At 39.9% G+C, this 26,085-nt stretch overlaps 1 protein-coding gene across 1 annotated transcript in view; it reads right to left on the bottom strand.

The window, feature by feature from the left end:
• ACTN3 (actinin alpha 3) overlaps positions 1–26,085 on the bottom strand; it is a 220,439-nt gene that overhangs the window by 79,836 nt on the left and 114,518 nt on the right. Inside the window, exons 5-7 of the mRNA XM_044075993.1 lie at positions 13,831–13,918; positions 12,705–12,783; positions 2,854–2,935 (exon numbers count right to left, since the gene is read on the bottom strand). Coding sequence (XP_043931928.1) covers positions 2,854–2,935; positions 12,705–12,783; positions 13,831–13,918 — 249 coding nt within the window. The remainder of the gene's footprint in view (positions 1–2,853; positions 2,936–12,704; positions 12,784–13,830; positions 13,919–26,085) is intronic.

Below are 26,085 nucleotides of genomic sequence, written 5' to 3'. Positions count from 1 at the left end.
CCCTTCTTCCATCCCTGCAGGGCAAACTCCCCTTGATTTCAACAGTTCTACTTTTTAACCACACTTATGTGGTCTCAATCCCATCTTTACTCAGCCTCACCAGTGCTGCCCCTTCCTTTCTTTATCTGGTTTGTAAATAAAGAAGCCCTTTTTCATCTCTTAATCCCTTCTACCAATTCCCTTTCAGCATGTACCTTTTCTACCCTCATATCCTTTAATGCTACATGCTTGACGCTCTGCATTGTGCCAACCACCGTCCCATCCCCTCTCTTCCACCACTTGTATGCCAACTGTCCCACCCCCTTTCTTCTACTACTTGTATGTAAAACCATTTGCCCTAATAGCCTGCTTCACATTCCTGTATGGTCACATTGGCTTTCTTCTTTTCTTTTTTTTGCCTCTTCCTGATGCTATTGTCCTTAGCCCAGTCCCCAATCTGTCCAAAGTCTGACTGTCTTCTCAGCTTATCATAATCAAATCCCCTAATGTACCACACCATCATGTTGCCCTTGCTTTAAGCCCCACACCATGATATGATCTCTGTCGGCTAATGCTGACTCCATCTTCACACCTCTGACTACCATGGTTAAGACCACATCCATAACTAAATCCCTTCTGTTACAGTCCTATATCAGTTGGCTGAGCTCACTGTGGCCCAGCTCCTACTCACTGTCTACCTTTGAGGTTTGAATCTTCCAGTCTGCTCTCTACAGATTCAGAACCCAGTGATTATAACTTCTTCCTCTTAACCTGCTCCTTTATTCTCTCCTGCAGCCTTTCACCCTCCTGTTTTGACATATCTGGGAAACGGTACACTGTACTGATCTACCAGTACCACCCTCCTTTCACCTTATCCACCAAGGCATCTGCCCTAGGCTCTGGCCTTGTCCACTGCCTTACCTCCTTCATGGGTACTTCTTAATCTAATTATACCTCTGCTTTTACCCAGTTTATTACACCACATCCATCCCTCACCCTTCTGTCATTCAACAACCTGTATACAGGAAACACAACATTCCACCCTCTCTTGTCACTGTTTCATGTTTTTTGGTACCAGTAATATCAAACATTCCCTCTCATATCCATATGTTTAACAGTGCCTTCAATCTTCCTAGTCTTCCTGCAGTGCAGATTACAAACACTCAAACTCCTCTTCCACTTTATGTTCACATTCTCTCTACTGTCTGAATAGCTACCCTGTTTTTTGCCTTTGTATTGACTTTCCCCACTCCTGTCTACTGCCCTTTTCTTACCTCCTCTTATCTCATCTCACTCTGACCTTTCTCACTTGTCTAGCCAATCCATTACCATGTCTAGCTCTCGCAGTTTCACATGAAGTACCCCTGGTCTGCATACCATACATCCCCTACCATTTCAACGCTTCCTAAACAAAACCACTGCCCCACCTGCTAAGCACATCACCTGCCTCTCTGCTATTCTTCTTTTCAGTCAACACCACTCCTTTCATGCTTTTGTATCATTTGATCTCTCACATTTCTCACTTTATTGCCATTATATTTTTTATTTATATGGATAGATTTTGTTGAATCACACAAAGAGGTCTTTCTGCTTCAAGTATTGTCCTTGACCTCCTACACAAATGCCAATAAAGTGAAAGGTTAACATGTATTATAGAAGAACAGAGCAATTATTTCTTAATGTACCTTAAACAAGGACAGTGAGAAAGTATGCATCAGCAGTTCAATTCTAAATGAGACTCATTCATGCAAGAAGCAGCAATACATCTGATTCATTCTTCCTTTGGCGGAACATTCTGATTTTGGGATTGGAGTAGATCTGGGGTCTGCTGCTCTGATTTGCCCTGTGATAGCTCTGATTTGTACCTTTTCTATTGTCTCAACTGTAGAGCCAATGAGAGAGGAGCTTGTCAAATTCAAAATGGATCCAATTGACCAATAGCACAGTGGAGCTAGAAAAATGGGTTAATAGCAGAATGGGCTTCTAGCTGCCTGTGCTGTTGGTCCATTTTTCTAGTTGCATATATAAAATACCATGAATTTAAATGAATTCTATACTAGCTATAGCAGAGTCACCAAAATGTATGTCTGTAATATAACTTCTTTATGTCAGGTTACAGCTGTGAATGGAAGTGATTATTTTTGGGTTTTGATCAACTGAATAAAGTCATCTGACGCATTATTTCTATTGGTCAGTTAATTTAGAAATGTACATTTATTAATATATTGCTTTCTGAAATATTTGTTTTAAAATTTTGAATCAAGTTCTTAATTGTATATTTTATATGAATTGTACATTTTAAATATTTTTTGTTATTAGATTATTGATTTACCTGAATTATATAAATTATGTTTGACAGATAAATGCAATTTTCTTAATTAGTTCTTCTGTGTGATTGGTTGGTTGTGTCATGTGTTTTATTTTAAAATGGAGTGAGTTGATTATCATTTTATTACACACTGATGAAGGGACTTTGTTCTGAAAGCTTTGTGACATGAATTGGATTTTACATTAAATCAAATTTTATTTGTAGCTCTCACTCCGCGAGTCCGTTCTTTTTTTATCTGTTTGTTGGATTTTACTGCTCACCACATTAGTGCATATACCTGATTCTTCCATGTGCAAAGCTTTATACAAGTCCATTTCTTTGTTTAGTATTGTCACTGCTTATGTAATATTTAGCATGTCAATTTGTGTACTAGTATGCACTAGTTAGTGTTTTAACATGGAATTGCTAAAGTGTCTTTGAATAGGTCATTAACTGAATTAGTTTGGCTACAGAAGAAAGCTAGTAATGAATTATGACTGATTAAATAAATTTTTTTGTGAGTAGATAAATGCCAATACAAGAACTTTGAAAGATTCCCATCTCACCTTCAGCATCTAACATTTTGGGTATATCCAGATACTTCTCAGCCACTTCAAATGCAGTGTTCAGGTTACCAATAGGGTCATCCTATGTATGGGAAGGCAGAAAAAAATGTAAACTTAAAACAAAGTCTATTATAATGGGAATGTTTTCATGTATTCACACTTTGGAAACCTCTAATCATAGTTAGAAAAACATTATTTTATAATGCAGCAGTCATGCTCTGAGAAGATCAGACAAAATGGTTTGTTTTTATTCCACTGCATATCACACTAGTATACTTATATTAAACCAGGAGCCTGGCGGTATACTTACAATAAGCCAGGAGCCTGGTGGTATACTTACAATAAGCCAGGAGCCTGGCGGTATACATACAATAAACCAGAAGCCTGACAGCAGCAGCAGTGGCTGTCTAGTTAAAATTCAGGTTAAACATCCATGCACACCAAATTATGAAAGCCAAAAGATTATCCAAGTTGACCTAGCAGAATTAAGACAAAAAAAAAAAAATAGATGTTGACATATGTGTTCAGTAATCCAAGCCATAATCATGTGATGTACCAGGCAGGTCTGTCAGTGCTGATGGAGTAGAGGGACAAAGCCCTGAGTGCAGCCCAAGAACCCATGTTTGGCTCCTGACTTGGGTGCTTGATGGCACTGGTAGAGAGAGGGAGTGGACCCATTTAGGGGGAAGGGGTGATAAGTCAGAGGGATGGTCTGGGGTGGCCTTTACATTCAACAAGCTACTGATGAATGGTAGCCTTTGAGTGGCATGTGGAAGGGGAGGACATTGTAGGCCACCTTGGTGATGACATTCATTTGTCCCCACCCATAGGGTTTTGATAGACTATCCAAATCCAATCGCTGATAAGATGCTTTTGAGAGCAAAAAGCACCATCATAGCTGCTCAAATGATAGCACTCCCCCCTGGATAGAAATCACCTCAGTTCAGGGTAGAATCTCCAATGCAGACAAAAGAATGAGTACTGTCTGACGGGGGGAGGGGGGGCTTGATAGTTGGCAGGCATGGGGACAAAAGTCACACTGGAAAAATACTAGGCAGGTAGGTAAAATATAGTATAATCATTGGTTATAAAATCTTTCACAAGTTTCCATTCCCAGTTTAATAATTTCAGTGCTGGTAGATGGCTGTTCTGCAATACAGTAATATGTGCAATTGTGGTACCCCTGTAGTTAGATATGCATGGCATTTTATGTATGATATTGTGTATATACATACCTATATATGTTGAATACAACACCCAATGTGTGATTTTATTATTTACATTTGTTAACTCTGATAGTCCAGCTGGGCTAGAACAGCAACTTCACAGTGAACCCCCACAGAGAAATTCTCCATTGTGCAATGACCATTGTGCAAAGATTGCATAAAGTGGATTACAATGAAAGTTTCTTTAAGACATTAATGAAAACATAATAACACACAATGTACAAAATACATGCCAATGAAATTTTGTTCAGCGTAGGCATGAACTTTGTGTAACATCCAAATATATTCTTATTTACAAGAAAATAGATACATTGTTTCTAATATTTTTAATAGACGGCAGATTTAAAATATATGACAAAAGTGACATAATAGTGTTTAGGAAGAAGAATTATTACTTAAAAAGATGAGGGAAGAAGGAAAAAAATGATGAAAGTTTAAGAAATTAGTTATTTTAATATGGCATTTGTCAAATTCATTTGCAGAGAAGATTCAGTTTTTAAGCACTATTCTACATTAGTGCTTTCCATATGTATAGGTATGGTTTAAATAATTTTGTAGTAAATGGAGCGGAAGATTATGCACCGATATTCAGAAAAACACAAATCAGTTAAGCGCTACTTTAGAGTGAAACCCGACTTGTTGAGCACCCCCCTGCTTAACTTGTTAAGGCTGGTTCTTACACTAGACAGTCAAATCTGCCAGTTCTGACCAGCAAATGACAGTGGCAGAATGAAAAACAGACTTGTTTCTGCCTGTTGTCATATACACACCCACACAGTGTGTGTGTGTGTGTGTGTGTGTCTGCTCGCATGTCCTACTGTGTTCAAAGAGAGCATCTGGGAAAGAGAACAAAAAAAAATTTTTTAGCTTGTTTCCTGCCTTTCCTGTTAAGTGGTCTAGACTGTTTATAGGCTTCTGAGCCCCCAAATCCTTTTGTGTTGGAGGGAAGCCTTCTAGCTTAGTTTTGTTTCTTATAACTAGCCAGTTTTCTAGTTTCAGCACTCAAATCTGTTTCTTTGAGCTCAGCACTTGTTCAGAACTCATTGTAAGCACTACATAAGCTGCAAATTACTACAGCACTCAACTTTCCTCACTTGTCTAGAGGAAAGCAATATTTAGTACTTAATAAATAAGCACCTATCCAGGCATGTCTAAGGGTCAGCTCCCAGTGATTTCTCCTGTCTACCTAATGAATCTGGGCATCTTTGGACAATGCAGCAATTGCCTTATGTACACAGACAACCCTCTCCTCCTACCACCCAACACTACAATCTGTGAGAGATGCACTTATATAGCCAAACTGGAAGCAAAGCTCTCTTCACCCAAGACTGGACTAGACAGTCAAGAGGAGAAGGTAAACACTTGCACCACACCACACTCATTACATAGTCCCTCAAAACCTACACCACCAAAACACGCACATAGAAAACACAAAACACACACCTACATTCGTGGAGGCTCTCAATAAAAACCTGCCCAAGCATCAGGGACATCCAAAGCATAAACGCAAGCAAACTCCACCCCCCAACACAACCCAAATGACACATAGCCCACAAACTCAGTGTGCTACTCAACCACAGCCCATAAGGCATAACAATGTACCCAACACTCTAGTCATAGGTGACTCTATAGTCAGGCACACTGATGTTCCACTCACTAGACTAAACAAGGAGAAAGTTACTGTCAGCTGCCTGTCAGGTGCCAGGATCCGCCACATAACGCATGCACTCAGGTCACTCCACAATAAGTACAAATATGACACTGTCATTGTCCATGTTGGTGTGAATGACCTGAGACGTACTTCCCTGGACTACATGAAAAGAGACATGGAGGAGCTCTCCGATCTTGTATCCCAGGCAGGTATGACCCTAACCCTGAGTAGCATCCTGCCACCCAGAATGATACCACAGTACAAGGACAAAATGATTGACTTCAACAACTGGCTAAGCTTCTGGTGTCATTCTAAGGGGATCCAGTATTTGTCTGCCTGGGACGACATGATCGACAGACCACGATGATTTGCCAGAGATGGCCTGCACCTGTTGCCCTTAGGATTCCGGATACTGGCTAAGGCTCTTGCCACCCCTATAGTGCCTTTTTTAGACAAGGTTCAGCTGACAAATTCACCATTGTAACAGGTTCAAGCAAGCAAAATCTGAGGGTAATGCTACTCAATGCTAGAAGTCTAAACGTCAAAATGCACTCACTCGAGGCACTCCTTAAAATGGAGTTCACATTGACATCTGTGAAGTGACAGAGACCTGGTTCAAAGCTCCAGACCCTGCATTACCAGGCTACAATTTATAACATACCTTTCGGCCACCTAACCCAGAACGAAGCACTAAATGTGGAGTTGTGTCCATATTCATTAAGGATATCCACACCTCCAGGCTAGTTGCACAGCATAATGCATCTGAGATTATCCAAGTGCAACTAACTCTGGGCAAGACCGCAATCCAAATTGTAGCTTGCTACAGACCCCCCACCATGCCCCAGGATTCCCACTCCTCATTTCTTGATACACTGGAAAGTATTAGGGTACAACCCAACACCCTAATAATGGGCAATTTCAACTACCCCACCATTACCTGGGAAAACTACTCATGTACCAACTCTTTTGCTAAACGTTTTCTAGAATTCATAAATTCCAACGCCTTGGATCAACTTATTCACACCCCCACCAGGGGCAGCAATATCCTAGACCTGGTCATTACCAACATGGGAAACCGGTGTTCCACACCAGAGGTCAATTCCTCCTTGGTCAGATCCGACCACAAGCTAATCAGCCTAGACATCCACATTCCACCCCCAATTAGGGAAACCATCGTAAAAAACTTCTCCAAAGCCAACTTCACACTTCTTAAGACAGAAGTGGCAAACTTCATGACACCCATGCAGGCGGACAATAGAGGTATGACTGCTAAATCCTACACAAATGCACTTTATAAGCACTTACACAAGTGCATGGATTATGCTATCCCTAACAGAACCAAGATGTTATCTTCCAAAAAAAGGAAGCCAATCTGGTGGTCCTCTGCCATAAACAAACTCTACAACTGAAGAAAGAAACTGTTGCAAAAAAGAGTAAAATCCCATGACTGGAGGAACTCCCTGATCAACCTCAGTAAGAAGCTGAGATCCCTCATAAAATCCTCCAAAGCTAGTTACGAAAACAAAATTGCCACTGACTCTAAAGACAACCACAAAGCATTCTATAGCTACGCCAAGAATCTCAATGGGAACACTCAGATCTGCTCTGAGTTACAGCACAATGGCACTAAATATACAGAACCAACTGATATTGCCAACATCCTAGCAGATAGTTTCAGTGCTAACTTTACCCCCCTCTCACTCCCTAGAGGGCCCATCTCTATACCGGAAGAATGCAAAGTTCCTATAATCACGGCTGCCCAGGTAAAAAACACACTCTCCAAAGCCAAGAACACAGCATCCATGGGACCTGACAATATCCCAGGCTGCATTCTACATGAACATGGCTTTGTACCCAGTGAATGGCGCACTGCGATGGTTATCCCACTCCACAAAGGGGGAGCCACAACGGACCCCGGGAATTACCGCCCCATTAGCCTGACGAGCCTGGTCTGCAAGGCCATGGAACGTATCATCATGGAACTCATAAACAAAGACATTGGTGGTAATCTCCAAACTCTGGACCCTACCCAGTTTGGATTTGTAAAAGGCAGATCATGTCTCCTAAACCTGATTGACTTCTTTGAAGCAGTCACCAAAGCCACAGATGAAGGTAAAATGGTTCACGCAGCTTATCTAGATCTCGCCAAGGCTTTCGACACCGTCCCCTACTCTGGAATTATAGATAAGCTCAATAAACTAGGTATAAATCCCTATGTCACAAGATGGGTTGCCAACTGGCTCATGGACAGAACCCACACTGTGAAAGTAGCGGATTCCAAATCAGACTTCAGACCAGTGACAAGTGGAGTACCACAGGGTTGTCCTGGGCCCTCCCCTGTTTGGTATCTACTTCTCTGAACTGCAGGCCAACACAGAAGGTCTTTGGCTAACAAAGTTTGCAGATGTCTGCAAACTAGGAGCCATAATCGAAACTCCTAACGATGTGGACAAACTACAAAAGGGCCTCACTGAGACAGATACCTGGTGTCAAAGCCATGGCCTGAAGGTGAATGCCAAAAAGTGTATTGTCATCCCCTTTGGTAAAAACTCTGTACCCATGAACTACCACATAGTTGGTATTCTACTTAATGCCAAAAATTTGATAAGAGACCTTGGGACACAGGTGGACAGTAGTCTCTCCTTTGATAATCACATCGCCACAGTGGTCAGGAAATCCTTCTACGTGGCTCATCTCATCACAAAAGGATTCTCATCCAGAAAAAAAGAGGTCATTGTTCCACTCTACTCATCAGTCATTTAAACCCATTATAGAGTACAACGCCCCTTTTGGTATGTACCTCACAAGACATCTACAACAACTGGAAAGACCACAGAAATACCTCACAAAGAGGATTACTGGCCTCAAACAGATGCCCTACGCAGACAGTCTCAAAAAACTACAGCTTTACTCCATTGCATATCGCCTACTCAGGGGCGAACTCTGCCTAACATACAAAGCTATGTCAAATCCAGAGCTGTTGGACATTCTCCACTTAAAGAAATCCCAATCCCTCTGAGCTACACGCTATAGGGACCTAAACCTTGTCACCACAATAAACAGAGCATGCTGGAGGGATAGATTCCTGTCCCAGAGACTTCCCATACTCTGGAACAGGCTACCTATCTATGTCAAACAGAGCTCCTCATTAGCACTCCAAGAAAAATCTTGATGATTGGATGGGAAATGGGATATTTACCCCAGGGATCACTTCTGTGACTCTGCTCGACAGGGGCACAGGAAAATCATTTTCTTGGGTGGCGAAAGCCAGGGTACATTTTTTGGCTAGGCTTATATAGGCCCTAGGGCCAATAGCCTAGTACCTACCTATGAACCTATATAAATAAATAAATATATATATATATATATATATATAGAGAGAGAGAGAGAGAGAGATACATACACAATATATATATATATATATATATATATATATATATATATATATATATATATATATATAGTGTATGTATCTCTCATATATATATATATATATATATATATATATAGTGTATGTATATATATCTCTCTCTATATGTTTATTATCAAAATGTGAAAACAGTTTGATGAATACTGGTGGGTCGAATGTGTGCTCTACCAATGCCTGTAATGTTGAACTGAAAATATATGAATTCATATTAGTGAAAGAACACAGTTGCTAATATGAAGTCAAAGTTTAGAAATGAGATTGCGGTACAGTGCGGATCAGGAAATTTTCCCTTTTCCTTACTGTAGTACGATCTCGGAGTTGGTATTTATAATATGCCAGGGGTATGGGGGTGTCCAGGGGGGGCTTATCCCCCTGCAAAAACATTAACAGTAACACGGACTTTCAACATTGGAACTTCTGGTGTTTGAATGCCGATTATCATGGTTAACATTTCTGACATTTTTGGTAATTCTGTATTATCAAAGTCAGATAAACATTTCAGTAATTTTATAAGATACTATTTCAAGTTTCAGCATTTTGATAGTAAACCTATATATACATATAAAGTGTCACTTCCTTTCATACTTTCATAAACTTATAAAGTATCTAGAATAACCGGGTGTGTGTTTACCTGCATTTTCTGAAGGATATGAAGTCTGAAACTGAAATGAATGTCATTATTTAGTGACTTCAATCCTCAGTAATTTAACTTTTTTTCTTCTAAGAGTACATGAAGCAGATAAAGCTCTATGAACTACAAAGAGTTATGATCAGATCACTGATCATAAACCATGTGTTTTTGACATGGATGCCAAGATTCACCTCTAATCCATATCGAGAACACATACTAAACAGGTTATGATCGGTGACCAGATCATAATCTTCTGTATTATAAATGTTTTACTGTTTTGTTCTGACCTGTTATCTGGAGGTAGGGAGTTCCACAGTTTTGCTAAGTATACTAAATAAAGGAAATCTCCATAGTAATTATAAGATTTGACAGTAAATAACTGATGTTTGAATCTAAGCTATCAAAAAGCTTATATTTTTGAATAGGATTTACAATTAATAGAAATATATTTGGCTTATGTGAAATCTGTACTTAGTTGGGATCAAGGGGTGTTGAAACTGTAGCCATTACAAGTCATTGTGCATAATGATGTGTTTTATTTTGAAGATTTGCTGCAGATTTAGCTATTTTATTATACAGTTGTTCCACTCTATGCAGGAGAGTTCTATCAACATTAGGAAAAGTATACTTCATGGCTCTCCCTAACAAAGACTGCACAGACTGTTTTTATGTTTTAAATTATATCTGTGCTTTTTATTTTATTTCTAGCAACAGTTCCTGTGATATAGGTGATCAGAGGAAATACCAAATCCTTTTTCCATTAAGTAATAAATGAATCAGCCCCAACATATATCATCATCATCATAAAAAATACCCCTTTAAAAATTAACATTTCAGAACAATTTGTATAACAAAAATGCACATTATTCAACCCTGAAAGAAGTAAGAAATAAATGTATAACAGTCTTAAATTCAACTGTAGTGTGTGTGTGTGTGTGTCTATGTGTGTGTGTCTATGTGTGTGTGTCTATGTGTGTGTGTCTATGTCTGTGCACATGTGCATGTATGCACATCACATGGAACTAGTATACATTATTTCATTCCTAGCAATATATTAACAAAATTAAACTGTTAGTAGAGCAAGTATAAAAATGGGAATACTGTGGAGGAGAAATATTCCTAACCTATGCATTTTTTGCATTCACCCGTAAAGGGAACAAATAATTAGTGCAATGATCAGCAAACTGGTGGGGAAGGCATAGGGGCAGAAAAATGTTGTCAAATTGCCCACAGAAGACATTTCCAATCCAATCATCTGGATCATCAAGAAGGAAGGTTTACCATTTTTATCCATCCCTGACACTTAGCTTTCATCAATCCTCCTCTTTCTGGCAGTACTCTGATCAGCTTGCTACCAGGTACTGTCTTCACTTCCTGGCCCATACAGTTGGTTTGTTCCCACCCCAGCCTAAAGCCACACCTTCCCCTGATGGAGACCAATCTTGGCTGAAAGGTAGAAATACAAATATAGACCAGCCACTGAGAGACGTAAAAAAGCTGCACTGCCATATTACTGAGAAAGCCTTGGATATAGCTTCCCATCTCCCTCTAGAAGCCTGCAGACATACTAAAAATCTACATTGCAAGGGCTGATATGAGCAGCCACTATTAACTTCATGCATCCCCAAGTCAGAGTGTGCACAGTTTTCTTCACACCATGAACCAACACAATGCTGGAACAAGAATCTTTGTTCCACTTGTCTCTCTAACAGGTAACGTTCAGGCAATCAAATTTCACCATTTCCTCCCTCAGGATGGGCAAGCTGATACTGTCTACATACTGTCATCCCCTCCTGACTAGTAATTCCAATACTTAGGCTTGGCACCCAGACCTGTGTATACTGGGATATAGTTAAAGCTTCATTCCAATGTGTGTCATAGCAGACCAAATAGAAACACTGAAAGCAGCTTTTACCTTCCTGGGTCTAGTTCTGACCCCACTGTGCTGATACAATACACCCAAGCCAAGGTTCACTTTTTAAACATATTTCAGCTAATGTTAGTGCCACAAACTGGTCCTGAAATTAATTTAACATTAAACTGCTAAAGCTGTCTCCTACCTCTTAAAACATCTTTCCATCTGAGGAATGTCACCTCAGTAAAGCACATTTAGCACTAGAGGATTCCCCTTCCATGGTTGATACATTAATCCCCATCCACTTGGACTATTAAAATGCACTATATCTTCTGTTCTATGTTCTGATGTCAGGTGATTCAAGCTTTTGCAACACCACATCTACAATACTGACTGGATTTTCCAATTAAGATCACATTGTTCCAGTGTTGCAGAGTGCATATTGGTTTCTGGTCTCCTTAAGACAAGTACAGGATTTTAATTTTAACCTATTAACCCTACATGGCACGAGTCTGACTTAACTAAAGGAGATGTTCATCTCATATAAGGCATGTCCTGCACTCCACTCAAAGGGGGAGTGCTGCTGATCCCAAGGACTGTGGTGAGAAGGACAGTGTCAAAATTAAGGAAAGTAGCAACTGACATTCTGAAGTGGTCGGTCCTCGGTCTAACAACTGCTTGTCTGTCTTGATATACCTGCTGTTCACTCATCTGCTCATTAGGCTCTGCTACTATGGAATTCATTACTTTGTTAGCTTCAGCCAGGTTTTACTGCTGGCTACATTGACAGGTTCAAAAAACTTTTTTCTCAGACTCTCTCCTGATTTGAATGAACATGGGATTAAATAATTTTAGTGTTATATGCAGTCCGTACTTATCATTTGTTGCTTTATTGTTTTTAACATCTAATTTGCATATGTTTAGGCAAAAAAGACTCTGACAAGGCTGCTGACACATGGTGTAACATGTTAAGAAAATTCTCTTGATGCTTCTAAAAGAACAGTCATGCAATCATGCAGGTAGACATGCAGAAAGCTTAAGATGAAAAGACTGAAAACCTTTCGGAGTTTGGAGTAGTCAATGAGATCAGGTCTGTGTCTGTGGATGAGGGCACACAATGCAAGCCCATCTTTCCAGCTAATAATGCATATACAGGATTAGAAGACAGAGAGAGAAAGAGAAAGAGAGAAAGCAAAAAATGAGTCCTAATGCTAAACTTAAGCCATAGCAAGCTAAACATTTAATGCCAAAGGTCTGGTCAGGTCATTAACAAACATACACTTACAAAGCATGGTTTCCACATTCAATATATGAAAGGCTCATATACTGTAATAAGGATTCGTGAGGCAATGTAACACAATGAGAGTTAGCTCATACTAAAGACGTTAATGCTTTCTACAAACCATGTAATTCAAAAGCATAAAACTGGACATCTCTTCTCCTGCCCTTCCTCCAGAATGTATACAGTGTGTACGTGTGTATATGTATATAACACATATACATGTGTACATTTGTGTGTACTTATGCATAATTACTTATTCTACTCTGGGTCTACAGACCTCTACGCAGCTTTGAGCCAGCTGCTACCCATTTGTTATTTACAGCTTCCAGTTGGGGGGAGGCAGGAATATCAATGTAATCACTAGTTTGTCACATAACATGTACCAGCATTTGTTTAACTAAATATGTACCCGTCTGCCCTCAAACCCTTAGAGTATTGAAGTGTAGTGTTGTTGGGTGTGTGAAGTATGCATGACTAATCCATGCTGGCCTCCTTACATTTTAGATTGGCCATATTCTTACTTCCAAGAAAGAAAGCCTGTCTTCCTACCAGCATTTCCTAAAGCACCATATGCCCTCCTCCTCCTTTACACAGAATAGGAAGTGATAGAAGGCCTTCAGCTCCCCAAATCATCTGATCTTGCAACAAAGGCCTCTGATTCAAACTGCTATTCAAATCTGGGACACTGGTGGGGCAGGCAGCTCTCCGGTACTGGCAGCAGTGTGTCCAGTCAGGCAAACATAATAAAGTAGGTGCAACAATTGATTATTTTACTAAGACAGGGGATGGTGTAGTAAATATATCCCACAGTGTGATATACATTTTCAGATGGAACATTCTTTATATTATTGACTGCATATGCATCAGCATCTTTCTCTGACTCACATCTTCCCTTTTCTTACCTTATGTGGAAGTTTTGTACGTTAACATTTCGGTATGGTGCAGTCTTCCTCTGACACCACAGCAGCAAGCCTTCCTTGGCAGATGTTTCTAGAAAACACAATCCAGCAATTAATAATGCTCTTCAAAAACTGGTTTTGCACAAAGTTACTGCTTTCTAAGAATCGAGTTTGAGCCAAAGCAATGAGTATTGGGTACTATAGAGGGAAAACAGTCCAGAGACCTAAGTGAAGTGGCAGCTGAGTCACTGTCTCTATTTACATTTACTTTTTTTTAATTATTAATAATAATAATAATAATAATAATAATAATAATAATAATAATAGTTAACCAGGTGGGCCCACTGGTCACACAATCCACCTCAGGAGCAATGTCTGCTTATATGACTTGTTCAAGGTCACACAGTAAGCAAATGAAGGCTGGTCGAATCAAACCTGGAACCACAGGAATTAAAGCTTTTAACCTTAACCTGTGTGCCAACTGCCAGAACAATAATATTTCTTAATGTAAAATTTGAATTAGAAAAAATGTGACCATAAGGTTTCACCTCTCTGGAGCTTCTGTAACTGGCTAAGTGTGAAGGTTAAAATTTTAATGAACAAAATATCAAGTATACCAACTTTTAATATATGTTGTTCTTTTAGCTGTTTAACAGCTTATAGAAGATATTTTCAGCTCCAGACAAAAGCTGATATACTTTAATGAATAGTGCAGTCAAACAGATAAGCAACATAATAATTTTAATTTTACCAGACAGCAGTTTAAAAATTTTAACCCACAAACTAGAAGCTCTTCATGTGGAGTGGACAACCTGTCATAGCAGATAGTCTTGTTTAAAATACCTTCCCTGGGATTCATAAATGCTTATGACACACAATCCTTAATTCCAAAGGTTTCCATGTTGTGGTAAATGTGAGTGATTCAGACTGCACTCCCACTAAAGTTTTACCTGGAAGTGGCTGTGGTTCAAAGAGAGATCTCGCTGCTGAAGCCTTGTACAAATGCATCAGTCTATGAGATTTTTTAATGCAAATTTGCCATGTGCTGTCATTGGAAATAATGCTAATAGAAGATTGTTTCTTTTCATACACAGGAGAAACTGATCCAAGTCAAAAAGAAGGTATTCACTCATTTACCTCTATGCAATTAGTCATGGCTCATACTGAGTCTACAGTTGTGTAACAGAAACCATGGGTGTGTGTGAGAGAGTATGTATGTATGTGTGTGGACATATGTGGTTGTCTGTATGAGCATTAATGTAGCTACATGGATGTTCACATTTGTGCATGTGGGTTAGTGTGGGGAAGCCATCTCTGGATGTGTGGTGGAGCATGCATATGGGTGTGCAAGCAAGTTTGCAAGGGCTTGTTTGTGGCTGCATACAGGTGTGTGAGTGTGTGTGCATGCATGTGCACACATACATTAAGAGGTGACTATGCTACCACAATCTACAGGCTGGTAGGTGGACCCCTCTTATGGCCAGGCCTCAATAATACAATATTTGATTCGGAGTCACTGTAATTAGCTGCTAACGAGACATTCTTCGGTAAAGCTTTACCTTGTTGCTGAATCGGAAATTCTTGTCATAACTCTGACTAACTCATATTAGCTAATTAGCTCTAGTGGTGAGAAGCTCTCTGAAACCCAGCGTTTATTAATACACAAATGTAGCAAGGTAAATTATATTAGGCCTGCAGGGCCATATGATTTATTAAGTCGAACTTGCTTTATAATTAAAGTTTTTCAAAAATCAAGTCGAACATTGTTATCGCTAAACATTTTCTTGTTATCTGGACTTCAGAAGCATCTGATTATTAGAATTTCTGCAGATTGGACCACCACTGTTGAGTACATGAAATAGTTTTTTTCTCTTGCTATTTAATGCACTGGAATAATGTTAAACAGTTTCAAATGCTGTGACCATGCATGCATGATTAGTTCGGTCCTTCTGATGAGACGATACACCATAGCCCCATGTGCCTGAGTGGGTGGTAGCTCTGGGTGATGTAAAACAGCTCATGGCCCTTATCAAAAAGAGTAGGGCAAGTTCCTCTGTGCCCTGGCTAAGTTTCTCCTAGACAGCATAACTACCATCTCTGGTCGGGTCTCCCTAAAAAAAAGCCATTGGCCTAGTGGGACAAACATGGTCACAAAAGGGTAAAAAAATAAAATTAACAAACTCATTTCTGAGAATCTATTCCCTAAAGATCAAACTCTGGATTTAATTAAAAATATTGTACCTGTGGAAATCCATGCTTTGTGAATATACACTGATGTTCTGGGAATTTTTCAGGACTTTTACAAGCACAGCAACAGTGTTTGCAGTGCTAAAACTCTTTCTTTCATTTAAAGAACATTGATTAACACAGCACACAGTGGCATTTAAACATTAGTAGTAAGAGGCTGCTTTAACTAATCACAATTGCAGTATTAAGCATGTTTCTAGAAATTGTGAAAGTTTGTTTTACTGGTTTTCTACATTTACCAGAACTGGCTTTCAGTGTTACTGTGTCAGTAAGAAATATTTATTACAACTTTTATGAAATGATCCACATACATAATACTGGCAATTAAAGGTATTGTGGCCTGAAGATTTTTGCTCAGCCCATTACAGTTGCTGCCCTCACCAGACACACATCTGCTCATGGTATGTATTTTAAAAATAACTAGAGGCCATTATTAAAAAAAAAATAAATTCCATTTTCAAGAGATGAAATCTGGTAATCATAGTGATAGCTTTTAAGGTCAACTCCCAGCCATTACTGCAAATTCATTATAATTTTCTTGTGCATTTCTCTCTCTTTTAGGTGTGAACATTGGCACTAGTAGATGGGCACTGTTGATGTGACATCCCAACCCCATGTACAAAACTGCAAAATGGGAATGGATGTTATATATATATATATATATAGATAGATAGATAGATACAGACAGAGAGAGAAAAAAATATAAAGTATTCTAAGTACAAAACACTCAGTAAAGCAAATTAACAGCATTATAAGTAGCAAATGTAAGAAATACAAGTTTTGAGGAATGAGTGCCCCAGTCTAAAATATTAAATTCCATTAAAACCCTGTGTTTTTTAAATCTTAGTAGTCCATATGCAGGGCTTACCAGTATTTCCCCACAAAATGGGAAAAAGCCTTATGGTTGACAGATAAGTTAAAATATACCTTGGGTGAATGCAGAGCAGCTATTGGAAACTATTGGAAAAGTATTATACACAACATCAAGGCAAGGTTTCTGAAACAAAGACAAACTTACTTTCTTGGAAGCACAGCGAGTTTTAAAGGAGATTAATGTGAATGAAAGGGGTGTGGAGCATTCCCAAAGCTTCCTACAAGCATTAATGGAGTATACACAAATTATACGGAAGCAATTGATGTGTATTTTTTACCTCAGTACTGAGCTTATCAAATCAGTCCTCAACAAACTGTAGTTAAAGCAGCTAAATGCACATTTGGCTTTATTGCTGATTTTTAGTTTAGCATGGTCCCAATCCTAAAGGTAAATAAATGGCTAAGGAATATTCCAAACTATGGAATACTGGATCTGAAGGATCATGCCCCAAATTTTGAAAAACCTGTGATAGTTTTACCACAGTACCTGAAAGATATATACTTAACCTATAGCTTTGCTCAGTAAGCATCAGCATGAACATAGGATAAGCCATAGTACTACTACAGTTCTGCTGTCATTGAACAGCACCATCTTCAGACTCAGTATGGGCCATGGTACTACTACAGTTCTGCTGTCATTGAACAGCACCATCTTCAGACTCAGTATGGGCCATGGTACTACAGCTCTGCTGTTATTGAACAGCACCATCTTCAGACTCAGTATGGGCCATGGTACTACTACAGCTCTGCTGTCATTGAGCAGTACCATCTTCAGACTCAGTATGGGCCATGGTACTACTACAGCTCTGCTGTCATTGATCAGCACCATCTTCAGACTCAGTATGGGCCATGGTACTACTACAGCTCTGCTGTCATAGAACAGCACCATCTTCAGACTCAGTATGGGTCATGGTACTACTACAGCTCTGCTGTCATTGAACAGTACCATCTTCAGACTCAATATGGGCCATAGTACTACTACAGCTCTGCTGTCATTGAACAGTACCATCTTCAGACTCAATATGGGCCATAGTACTACTACAGCTCTGCTGTCACTGAACAGCACCATCTTCAGACTCAGTATAGGCCATGGTACTACTACAGCTCTGCTCTCAGTGAACAGTACCATCTTCAGAATCAGTATAGGCCATGGTACCATCTTCAGACTTGGTGTATAGGCCATAGTACTGCTACAGCTCTGCTGTCCTTGAACAGTACCATCTTCAGACTTCGTATAGGCCATAGTACTGCTACAGCTCTGCTGTCATTGAACAATACCATCTTCAGACTCAGTATGGGCCATAGTACTACTACAGCACTGTTGTCAGTGAACACTACCATCTTCAGACTTGGTATAGGCCATAGTACTGCTACAGCTCTGCTGTCCTTGAACAGTACCATCTTCAGACTTCGTATAGGCCATAGTACTGCTACAGCTCTACTGTCATTGAACAGTGCTATCTTCTGACTTGGTATAGGCCGTAGTACTACTACAGCTCTGCTGTCATTGAACAGTACCATCTTCAGACTTAGTATGGACCATAGTACTACTACAGCTCTGCTGTCATTGGACAATACCATCTTCTGATTTGGTATAGGCCATAGTACTACTACAGCTCTGCTGTCATTGAACAGTATCATCTTCAGAAAAGTAGATCATTACAGACTGACAAGGGCGGCATTAGTGAACCTAGTAAAGGCTTTTGGATCAATAAATCATCTTATCAGTTTATTAACAGATCTGTTTTTATGTCTAAGCCCAGTGACACTTGACTGGTCACACACTAGATCTTTTCAAGTACTGACTGACAACCACTATTCTCATTTACATGCAATAAGACGTTGTGTGCAACAGACACTGTCCAGGGACTACTGCTCTTTAGTTAAGCACAACCGCAAAGCAACTTTTACACGAGATGTATACAGATGACAGTTATCGGGCCTCTGACTATTCTTCTTCAGAAGTTATACCCTCAAAGGGTTTACCTCTTCAGTGTCTTTCTTTGCTTATATATGAGAGTTATCAGGTTTTATCTTGTGAATACTGTGCATTTTCCTCTAATAAGAAAACTTTGCTCCACAGAGTCAGAAATCTCAGAGGCTTCTAGGGGCATAAACTTTCTTTCCTTCACCAAGGGCATATCCTACTTCCCCAGTAACAGAACCTTCCTCCAGTGGTTTAGGTAAACATCATAAAGTGAATCACCACAGGAAGATGCAGAAATGTAAAGCTACTTCCAGAAGATTCTGTAAGCAACATATCAAAACATCTTAGTAACCCATCAGTTCCATGGGAGACGCAGGCACTGGTGAGGTTCATCCTTGTCTGTCCCTGGCTCTGTCTCCTGTTTCTTCTTTTTCCACTTAACTTTGTCACTTCCTAGGCTGACCCTAGGTCTTTCAGCCTAACCAGGCTTCACTAGCAATTCAAGCTACACCACAACTGGACATCCATTCCTAGACATTTGCAGGGAACAGGTTAAAGCCTCTTATTAACAGGCACACCCTCCTGCTGTTGACATTCTCTCTCTTTGTCATACAGAAACCGGATATCCTTAGAAAAGAAGTAACAGTTCCTTCTCTTTATAAAAACACAAAACATCTGGATGTCCGGTGTTGTATCCTATGGAACAGACCCCAATTCCAAGACCGTCCACTTCTCAGGTTTCTTCCCTGCACCCAGTCATCTTTTATTATAGCTGATTGACAAAAGAACACATGACAATGTGGCAGAGAGTACATGCCCAAGAGTCTCCTCTGGCAGAACCTTCAGTCTCAGGAATGGCATCTTCTACAAAGAGAAAATGGGAGCCCTCACTGGACTGGTCATCCAACTGCAAAATCAAGGAGAAAGATGACATAGCATGTTCCCCTTGGTTATGACAAATGAGGCTCTGCTTGATGTAAGAACATTTTAAATGGGAGGTGAGAGCTGTTAGGCATCCATAAAGCATACCTTGAATGGCTGGAATCGAGGAGCCAAACCTAACAGCCATTATTCCAATTTTCCAGGCATTTTGAGGACACTTGACAATGACTCCCAGAAGCCAGCTTCACAACCCCCAATACCTAGGTAATCAGTTAGGTTGTACAGGACTGACAGAAAAAAAATGCCTGCTTAGAAGTCTCACTGCAGACACTTTAGTGATTTCAGTTGAATTTGCCGGGGTATGGGTGGGGTAGTGTCAGGTTGGCTTCAGCTAATGATGTACTTCAGACTGACAAAGAAATTTGCACCATGTGCTGTTTGGAAAAATATCCACTTCCTTCATAAGTGTTGCACTAGTGACATAGAAACTTTTATAGGCCAACATTCTTCTACAAAACAGGTGCACCATAATACTCTACTTCCTGACAGCATATTTCATTAAATAGAGGACAGTGAATATGCTTGTGGTGACTCTGTAACTGGCTGGAAAAGACAGTAATGATTTATCTGTGCACTGCAAAATATGAGTGTCCTTTTGTTTTTCTTTGCTGAACTTGTCTGAATATATATATATATATATACATATATATATATATATATATATATATATATATATATATACACACACACACACACACACACACACACACACACACACATACACATATACATATATATCTACACACACACACATATATATGTGTGTGTGTGTGTGAGGGATTTATGATTGACTGTATAATATCTTAATATATTCGGGAAGATGAGACATCAGATTCCATTAGAATGTTTTGCTCCCTAGGTGGGAATAGATTAACTGTTTCTTATTTGCATATTGTAACGTATTGCTGTTTCTACAGTGTATTTTTGGAGGTGACCTGTCTGAAATTAAAATAATGTAACTAGGACAACTTGTGGAAAAACAAACTATATCTGGCCATCTCTACAGCACAGAGGGATAAACCCCTATTAGCTTGATGACCTGAGTTTGAGCAGCAGCTCATGTAGAGTAGGAGCTGACCAGGGGAGGGTGGGAGTGAACCAGACAGTATGCAACACATACTGTGGATGGGAGCATGTATGCACTGGGAGAGGGTATAACAGCCACCCAGTCGTGTGGTTAGGGTGAACAGAAAAACACCTGTATGGCTTGTATCTAGGATAATAAAACCATTAAGGAGGGGAAAATGCTGTATAGTTCCTCCTGTCTTGGGACAGTTAGTGTCCATCCTGAAATACATATGGCCCTGATCTGGAAGGATGACACCAAACCCTCAGACCATTAGATCGCAGGCACTCCTCACCTCCACTGAATGTGGAAAGTGATGCAGGTGGGGGGCACAGATGCCTGCATAACTGTCTGTTCAATGGCTTATTCTGGTTGGCTTTTCTACTAGTGCAGGTAGGGCTCTCTGTATCAAGAAATGATTGTCTCAAGACCAACAAGAGAGGGCCTGATCATTTACAGGAACTGATGGGAACTAATAGAAAAACAAAGATAACAGGATAAATGAAGTTTATTGTAGTATTTTTGGTGTGTGTAATGCATAGCCCCTGCTGTACCAGAATGAAAACTCATGGACAAGTTACTCAGTTTATAACTACTTGTGTTTGGCTAACTGTTCCTCTTCTAAAAATAACACTATTTTTAGTTCACTATGAGAGTAACTGCTCAACCAGTTTATGTTTACTCTAACAAGTTTTTATTTTATTTATTTATGTATTGCATTTGTTTACTGGGCCAAAAAGAGCCCATTTTCAGTGGAGGCCCGGGGAAAAAAGCTCCACAGTGATATATACAATGCATACAATTTGATAAAGCACAAACAGCAATTATAACAGTTTAAATATAGTATATGAGCAAATGAAGAGTTTTGACAAATAGAGAAAGACTATGTGCACGAGAGTAACTCTGATTACTGACAGTGCAAACATAATTATTAATACACACAGAGAGAGGCAATCCAGCTGTGTAAAAAATCACTCGACAATACATTTGCACAAGGGTACATAGGTGGATTGTCAATCAAGGAATAAAGGTGAAGGTTTAGGAGGTAGTAAGGATGGAGGAAGGAAAGGTGGGAGCAGAATAGGCAAAATCAAGTTCTGAAGGAGGGGAGAGAAAGTCAGGTTATAGGTTGCTAGGAGTTAGCACATGAGCATTGCCAATGGGAGGAGAGATGTTGTTTCAAAGATTTTTTAAAGATAGATTTGATGCTAGTGTATCTACGTGAGGGTGAGAGTTCCATAGTTTAGAAGTGGAAAAGGAGTGGCGCATTTGTCCAGCAGAGAAGTTGGGTTTGTCTACTTGCAGGAGCATTTGATTTTCAGAGCAGAGAGGCCTATTAGGGTGATATAGTGTAAATAGATTAGAAAGGGCAGGGCATTTGGACGGGTTGAATATTAGTTTATGGGCAGTAGTTAATTGAATATATGCAAGATGATGAGGAAGTTCTAACAGTTTAGCAGTTTAAGAGAGGTGCAATGGTGAGATAAGTGACATCCATTGGTGACGAACTTTGCAATTTTGTTATAGCGTGACTGTAGTTTGGATTTAAGACAGACCTGTATATTGGTGAAGAGAGGAACACCATACAGAAGTGAGGGGAGCAGGAAGGAGTAGGCAAGGGCTAGTTTGGAGGAGTAGTTAAGTTGTGTCAGTATAGCAAGCCCAGTTTCTGGTGTGCTTTTTTAATGTTGATGTGAATGTTCATGTCGAAAGTTAGGTGTTCATCTATGGTGACACCTAGAAGTTTAGTATGTGAGACAACATCAATAGAGGTGCTGCCTCGGGAGAAAATTGAGAAAGTGTCTTTGTTTATGGTGGTGGCCTTCTTAGGGATGAATAACACTAACTTAGTTTTTTTAGGATTCCAATGCTAGATGGTTATTGGCCATCCATATTTCAGTGGAGCTGAGGGCTGCTTGGGTAAGTTTCTGAAGCTTGTGTGAGGAGTTGGCAGTGCAGAGGATAGTAGAGTCATCTGTGTACTGGATTGACTGTCCCTTGAGTGAGAATAGAGTGGAAGTCATTGATGAAAATGCTGAATAGTAGTGGCCCCAAGATGGGCCCTTGTGGAACACCTGTAGTGGTGTTAAGGAAAGGGGATAAGGAGGTTTGCCACTTTGTAGCTTGTTGCCTGTCTGTGAAGTAGTTGGAAAACCATTGTAGGGAAGAGGGAGAGATACCTGTGTTGGCTAGTTTACTAAGAAGATGATGGTGGGAGATAGTATCAAAGGCTTTGGAAAGATCAAGAAATAGGGAGGAGACTAGTTGTCTGGTATCACAAGCCCAACTGATAGAGTTGCAGAAGGATATAAGAGCTGTAGTGGTGCTTTGTTCTGCTCTAAAACCATGTTGGGTAGTTGACAGTATGTTATTGTCAAATAAATAGTTAAGGAATTGGCTGTGAATACATTTTGAGGATTTTTGAGATATGAGAAAGAATGGCAATGGGTCGAAAGTTGGAGATATCTATTTTTTTTCCACCTTTGTGGAGTGGGAGGATAAATGCTTTTTTTCCAAATGGAGGGAACATAAGACTATTGAATGGACCTGTTGAGAAGTATGCTGACGATGATATTTGCTGCTTTTTGAAGGAATCCTGGAGGCAGGTTGTTGGGGGCATTAGTGCATGGTTTTAATTTTACAATCAGTTTCTTTACTATGGCTGTGGGAATAGGTGCTAGAGAGAAGCTGTGTGGGTGGGCAGGGGGTTATTAGTAGTGGGGGGGGTCTGGTGGGTTAGGTTGAGTTTGAGGGAAGTTGGTAGTGAGACTGGCTATTACAGCAATAAAATATGTGTTGAAAAGTGCAACTATTTCTTTGGGGTGTTTTCCTGGGTCTGGACAGGGGTTTGGTTCTGATCCTGGGTATAGTAGGTTGTTGATTGAGCTCCAGAAGTGTTTTGGATTATGTTTGTGTCAGTTTTGTAAAGTATGGTAGTATTCTTTTTTATCCTTAAAGACTTGGCACTTTACTTGGTTGTGAGGTTGGCTGTAGGTTATGAGGTCAGAGGGTTTTTTGTGCTTTTGCCAAAGCTTCCAGGCTTTGTCCCAGGTGACCATGTTCTGTTTGGTACCTCTAGAGAGCCATGGGGCATGCAAGGATTTTACACATTTTAGTCTGGGAGGTGCAAGGCTATTTAAAATATTGAGGAGTATGGAATTAAAAAAATCTACTGCATCATCTAGAGGGAGTATTTTTAAGGGATCCCAGTTAATGCTTTGTAGGGAATTGTTAAGGGTTGTGGGGAGAAATGTGATACGTCTCTAGTATTCCTGTAGAGATGTTTGTGTAATCCTGTTGAGGTTTTGGGTATGATAAAGGCAGATAAGTGGTCACTGATGCTATTTTGGAGGGTTCCTGCGGTGGTGATTTTATTAGGGTCAGAGATAAGATTGTTCCATAGCTGTTGTCTTTGCTGGGTCTGGTAATATCAGTAATTAGCTGGCTGTTATATAGGTTAATGTTGGTGGGGAAGTGTTGCTGTGTGAATTCTAACCAATTAATATTAACATCACCCAGAATTATTGTTTCTGTAGTTATGTTGTTGGAGGTCCAGGCTAGGATTTCTTCTACTATGAGGATATTATTGCCAGGGGGAATGTACAGAGCAATGATACAGAGGTTTTTATTCTCATTAATATTTAGGAAGGCTATTACGACTTCTGCTGTAGAGAAGTTAAGTATGGGTGAGTTGTAAGGGACCATATTGAAGGTGCTATGGTAGATCAGAGCTACCCTGCCACCTTTTTTTGGGGTCTGTCTTTGCGTAGGCAGCAAAGCCAGGGGGAAGGAATTCCGAGCTTTTGATGTATGGTTTTAGCCAAGTTTCTGTAGCAGCAATAATGTAAGGCTTGTTATGTGTTATCCAGGTATGGAAGTCAGGGATTTTGTTTCTAATACTTTGCAGGTTAATTGTAGTTAGGTTTAGAAATGCATAGGTGCTCTGTAGGTTGGGAGATGGGGAGAAAGGACCGGGATTGGGGTGGATATCCCCACTTAAGATTATCTTGGAATGTTTTAGTAGGACAGAGGTGGGTTCTTGCCTTTTTTTCATGTTATGGCAAAGATAGGTGGAATGGCTAATGTTAACTTTGTCATTTATGGGGAGGATTTTTTGTTTAAAGCAGAGGATGTTGTATGTAGGGTATAAGTTAGGTGATATGTCAGAGAAGGTACTGAGAGGTAGTCTTTGAGTGGAGATTGTCAATGGGGGTATGTGGTGGACAGTGACAAATTATAATGAAGTTGTGGGAGGTGGGTTAGGGGTAATAGGAGGTAGGGTGTTGGTTTATATTTAAGTGGCATTTTGTAGTGATGGGTTATTGAAGGGGTGTAAATAACAGATGTAGTTAGTATAAAATGTATACAAAGAAGGTAGGGTGGAGAATGAGAAGAATGGGTAAAAGTGGAAGTATGTGGGAAGAGCAGTGGTTGGATGGGAGGTAATGGTGGGAAGATGTAAGGTGAGAATAAATGCAATTGAAGTGGGGTTGGGTGGGAATGGTGGTAGGGTAGGGGAGCAGAGTGAGCCCAAGCTTAGCGAGGGCGAACGGAGCGGGGGTAGAGACTATGAAACTGCTAGCAAGTTACTGCAGAAATCAATCAGATAAAACCCTCCAGATCAGTGAGTATATAACACTGTGGTCTAAGCAAGAGGATTAGAATTATGACTACAATTAGTAAGAGACATTTGTCATTGAATAAATAGAGAGGAAAATATAATGCTGCTTGCCACAACTGCTGCAGCTGTAACTCTACTGATTTTAGGGAAATAAACTGTAGTGTACTATTCTTACCTGGGGCTATTGTTGTTAAACAGAGACTATGTCCACAGTCAGGGAAATTCACTGACGTGATCCATACACTATATCAGATGCATGGTGGATCTTGTGTTATACATGAGACTTATTAGCATAATTCATAAACATAAATCACACTGTTAGTCTGCAACTTCTGACTCATTATCATTATTACCCTCCCCTTTTTACCATTTTCTGCATGGGGTTGGGGTGTTGTGTCAGCAATCACCATCTCATTCTATTCGGTGCCACTCTCCTACCTTCTTCAACACTCTTGTCTGTCACAAGTTCTCTCACACCATCTGTCCACCTGATTGCTGGATGCCCTTGTTTCCACTTGCCTTCTTCCTCTCTGTTCCAAATCTCCTTCACCAGATTCTCTTCTGCTTTTTTGCACATGTGCC

This window comes from Protopterus annectens, chromosome 6.part1 (assembly GCF_019279795.1).
Source record: "Protopterus annectens isolate FY-2018-M chromosome 6.part1, PAN1.0, whole genome shotgun sequence".
NCBI classification, from domain to species: domain Eukaryota; kingdom Metazoa; phylum Chordata; order Ceratodontiformes; family Protopteridae; genus Protopterus; species Protopterus annectens.
The sequence above is the reverse complement of the archived record's forward strand: the minus strand, read 5'-3'. Positions and strand labels throughout refer to the sequence as shown.